At 40.8% G+C, this 2,754-nt stretch overlaps 1 protein-coding gene across 3 annotated transcripts; it reads right to left on the bottom strand.

Annotated features, from left to right (window-relative positions):
* Positions 1 to 989: 989 nt before the first annotated feature.
* Positions 990 to 2,748, bottom strand: LOC118744877. Of its 3 annotated transcripts, none has more exons than XM_036478276.1 (3): positions 1,380 to 2,748; positions 1,223 to 1,302; positions 990 to 1,163 (listed from the first exon to the last, which is right to left on the bottom strand). In XM_036478276.1, the coding sequence occupies exons 1-2, from the start codon at positions 2,625 to 2,627 to the stop codon at positions 1,285 to 1,287; spliced, it is 1,266 nt and encodes a 421-aa protein (XP_036334169.1). In that variant the 5' UTR covers positions 2,628 to 2,748; the 3' UTR covers positions 990 to 1,163; positions 1,223 to 1,284. The 3 variants fall into 3 exon arrangements, with proteins under 3 accessions (XP_036334169.1, XP_036334170.1, XP_036334168.1); XM_036478277.1 differs by having other exon boundaries at positions 990 to 1,151; positions 1,227 to 1,302; XM_036478275.1 differs by having other exon boundaries at positions 991 to 1,151.
* Positions 2,749 to 2,754: the final 6 nt, after the last annotated feature.

Here is a 2,754-nt window from a genome sequence, read left to right as displayed (position 1 = left end):
CCTTTCTTGCGCAACCGCTGTAAAACCGCACTAACAATTTCGATATGGGACTTAAAGTCCTTCGTCGCTATCGTTATATCATCTATAAAAACAACTATTTTCCTAGAGAAGATCAAGTCTCTCAGAATTGCACAAATAAATCTTTGGAAAAACGCGGGCGCATTTTTCAACCCGAATGGCATCCGGGTATACTCATACTGACCCCCTGCTGTTACAAAAGAGGTATATTTTATTGACCCTTCATCCATTTCCACCTGGTGGAAACCATTTTTCAAATCCAAAGCTGTAAAATATTTCTTTCCTTCCAGATATTCAATACAATCTTCCACTAAGGGTAGAGGGAAATTATCACGAACAGTTTTCTTGTTCAAAAACCTATAATCAATGCATAATCTACCTTCGCCGTTTTTTTTCCGCACCAGTACTGTTGCTGAGGCATAGGGTGAGTTGCTATATCTAATAATACCCTTAGATAAAAGTTCGTCGACTATTGCCTGTACTTCGGATTTTTCTGAAAAAGATAACCTACGCGGTGCACAATGAAATGGTGTGTCATCGGTCAAATTTAATTTCATTTTTAGATCGTAAGGCTCCCTTTCCGAAACGGGTAAAGGGTTAAAATAACATTTTACAATCACATCCCGCAGTTGTTTACTTTGTTGTTCACTTAAATCAGGATTCAAACTAACTTCCGATAAGCTTCTCGAGTCCGAAATTCTTGATACATAGAAATTTAAGTAACTTATATCAACCATTATATTTGATTCACTACTTTGACTTTGTTCGACTATTTCCGCTGCGAACATCTGTATTTGAAATTCTACTCCACCGTGTTTTAAAGGCGTCAGAACACCGACCCTTCCCTTTCCTAATCCTGCATATGGCACCACTCTATTACCTTCCCCCAATCCCCCCTTCAGACACCGTTTACCTTCAACATCGAATTTCCTTAAGTTAAACAAGGCAAGAGCACCATGGTTTAAGTTCTTTGAATATTTCAACTGAGAGGCATTTTTAATTTTTATTAATTCACTTTTGGAATATTTAATTTTAGTTCCAAATTTACACAAAAATATATTAAATTTCTTCAAGAGATCCCGTCCTATCAGCAATGGTACATCAAGAGCAGTATCCGGCAATACCGATAGTTCCTGTGAAACACACTGATTATCAAATTGTACAATACATCTAACATTACCATAAGTCCAAATTTGAGAATTACCTACTCCTTTATATTTCGACCGCTCTAACTTTTTATGCTTCATATTTGGGACACAGGACCTCTTAATAAAACTTCTCGGACTACCCGAATCAAGAAGAGAAAAAAAATCAAAAAACTTCGTGCACTTGTCTTGTCCAACCCTAAAAGCGACACTCACCGTTTGAAGTTCACGAACTGCTCTAACTAATTCGGCTTCCTCCTCATCACATGTTGACCTCTGCTCCGGATTGTTGACAGCTGCGACCAAACCTCGTTTCGGGCAAGTCTGGTAAAGGTGTCCCAACTCCCCACACTTAAAGCAAGAACCCATTGCTCGCTTAGGCTTCGGGCACTGAGATTGGTAGTGGCCGAATTGTGAACAGTTGTAACAGCGTGGTTCCTCGGACTGTGCAGAAGTTGTACCCATAGCATTTGGTTTGACGGTTTTGACACTTGTGGCCACTCTCGGACGGAACTTTTCATAACGATCTATCTGAATTTTAAGCTCACGTAAGTTATTTGCTTGGTAAAGCATCGTTGCCGCCCCTGATTTATCGTTTATACCGGCAATAACTGCATCAAGCAAATCCCGCTCGGGTATGTTCGCTTTACTTGCGATCAACTGCATCTCCAACAAATATCGTTGAACGCTCTCACTGCTTTTCAATTTTCGTGCTTTTAGCTCCTCATATACGTCCAACAGGGAGTAAGAAATGGCAAACTGTTCAATCAACGCTGTTTTTAAGCTGAGGTAATCTGATGCTATGGCAGTTCTGGCGAATAATTTTGCGGTTCCATCCAACAACCGACGAACACAAAGCAACTGCATTCGTGTATCGACCTGCATTATGCCGAAGACATCCTCGAGCTCACCAAACCACTTGCGTACATCGTAACTATCGTCGCCTGAAAACCTTGGCACCATAACCTCAATTGTAGATATGTCAAAAGAATTGCCCTGATACGATTGGTTTTGAAGTTGCTGGATCTCCCGCTGCAGCGTTAAGATTTCACGCTGTTTTTTTAGCCTTGAAATTTCTTGCTCCAACTCATCCGCTTTCGTGAAATCAGGTATAGGTGTACAAGTAACAGAAGTAGTATTGTTTTTAGGGATATTAGCAGTAATGTTATCGGTGGCAGCAGTGGCAGCAGTAACATCGGTGGCAGCAGTGGTATCAGTGGCAGCAGAGGCAGCAGTGGTATCAGTGGCAGCAGAGGCAGCAGTGGCAGCAGTGGTAATAGCAGCCGATGTATGGGCACCAAGATTAGAATTTTTAAGTTTACCCGCAGTTGTATTACTAGCAACTCCCATCACATTATCGCAGAGTGATCGAAGTTGTGCAATTGTTGCTGTTTTGGGAAATTCAATTCCCGCTTCTGTTAATACCTGCATGAGGTTTTCCTTCATGTTGGGTTTGTCCGTCATTTCCGCAAAAGAAATTCCAAAATTTATTTATTTTCCGATTCGCTCTACAGTTTTTTGGGTAACCGCCACTTCTGATGGGCTGTAATGTCACGGATGGCTTTACAATTTTAAGATTTAATAAGAACAC

Source organism: Rhagoletis pomonella, unplaced genomic scaffold (assembly GCF_013731165.1).
Source record: "Rhagoletis pomonella isolate Grant_MI unplaced genomic scaffold, Rhpom_1.0 Rhpom_scaffold_00008, whole genome shotgun sequence".
NCBI lineage: Eukaryota > Metazoa > Arthropoda > Insecta > Diptera > Tephritidae > Rhagoletis > Rhagoletis pomonella.
The sequence above is the reverse complement of the archived record's forward strand: the minus strand, read 5'-3'. Positions and strand labels throughout refer to the sequence as shown.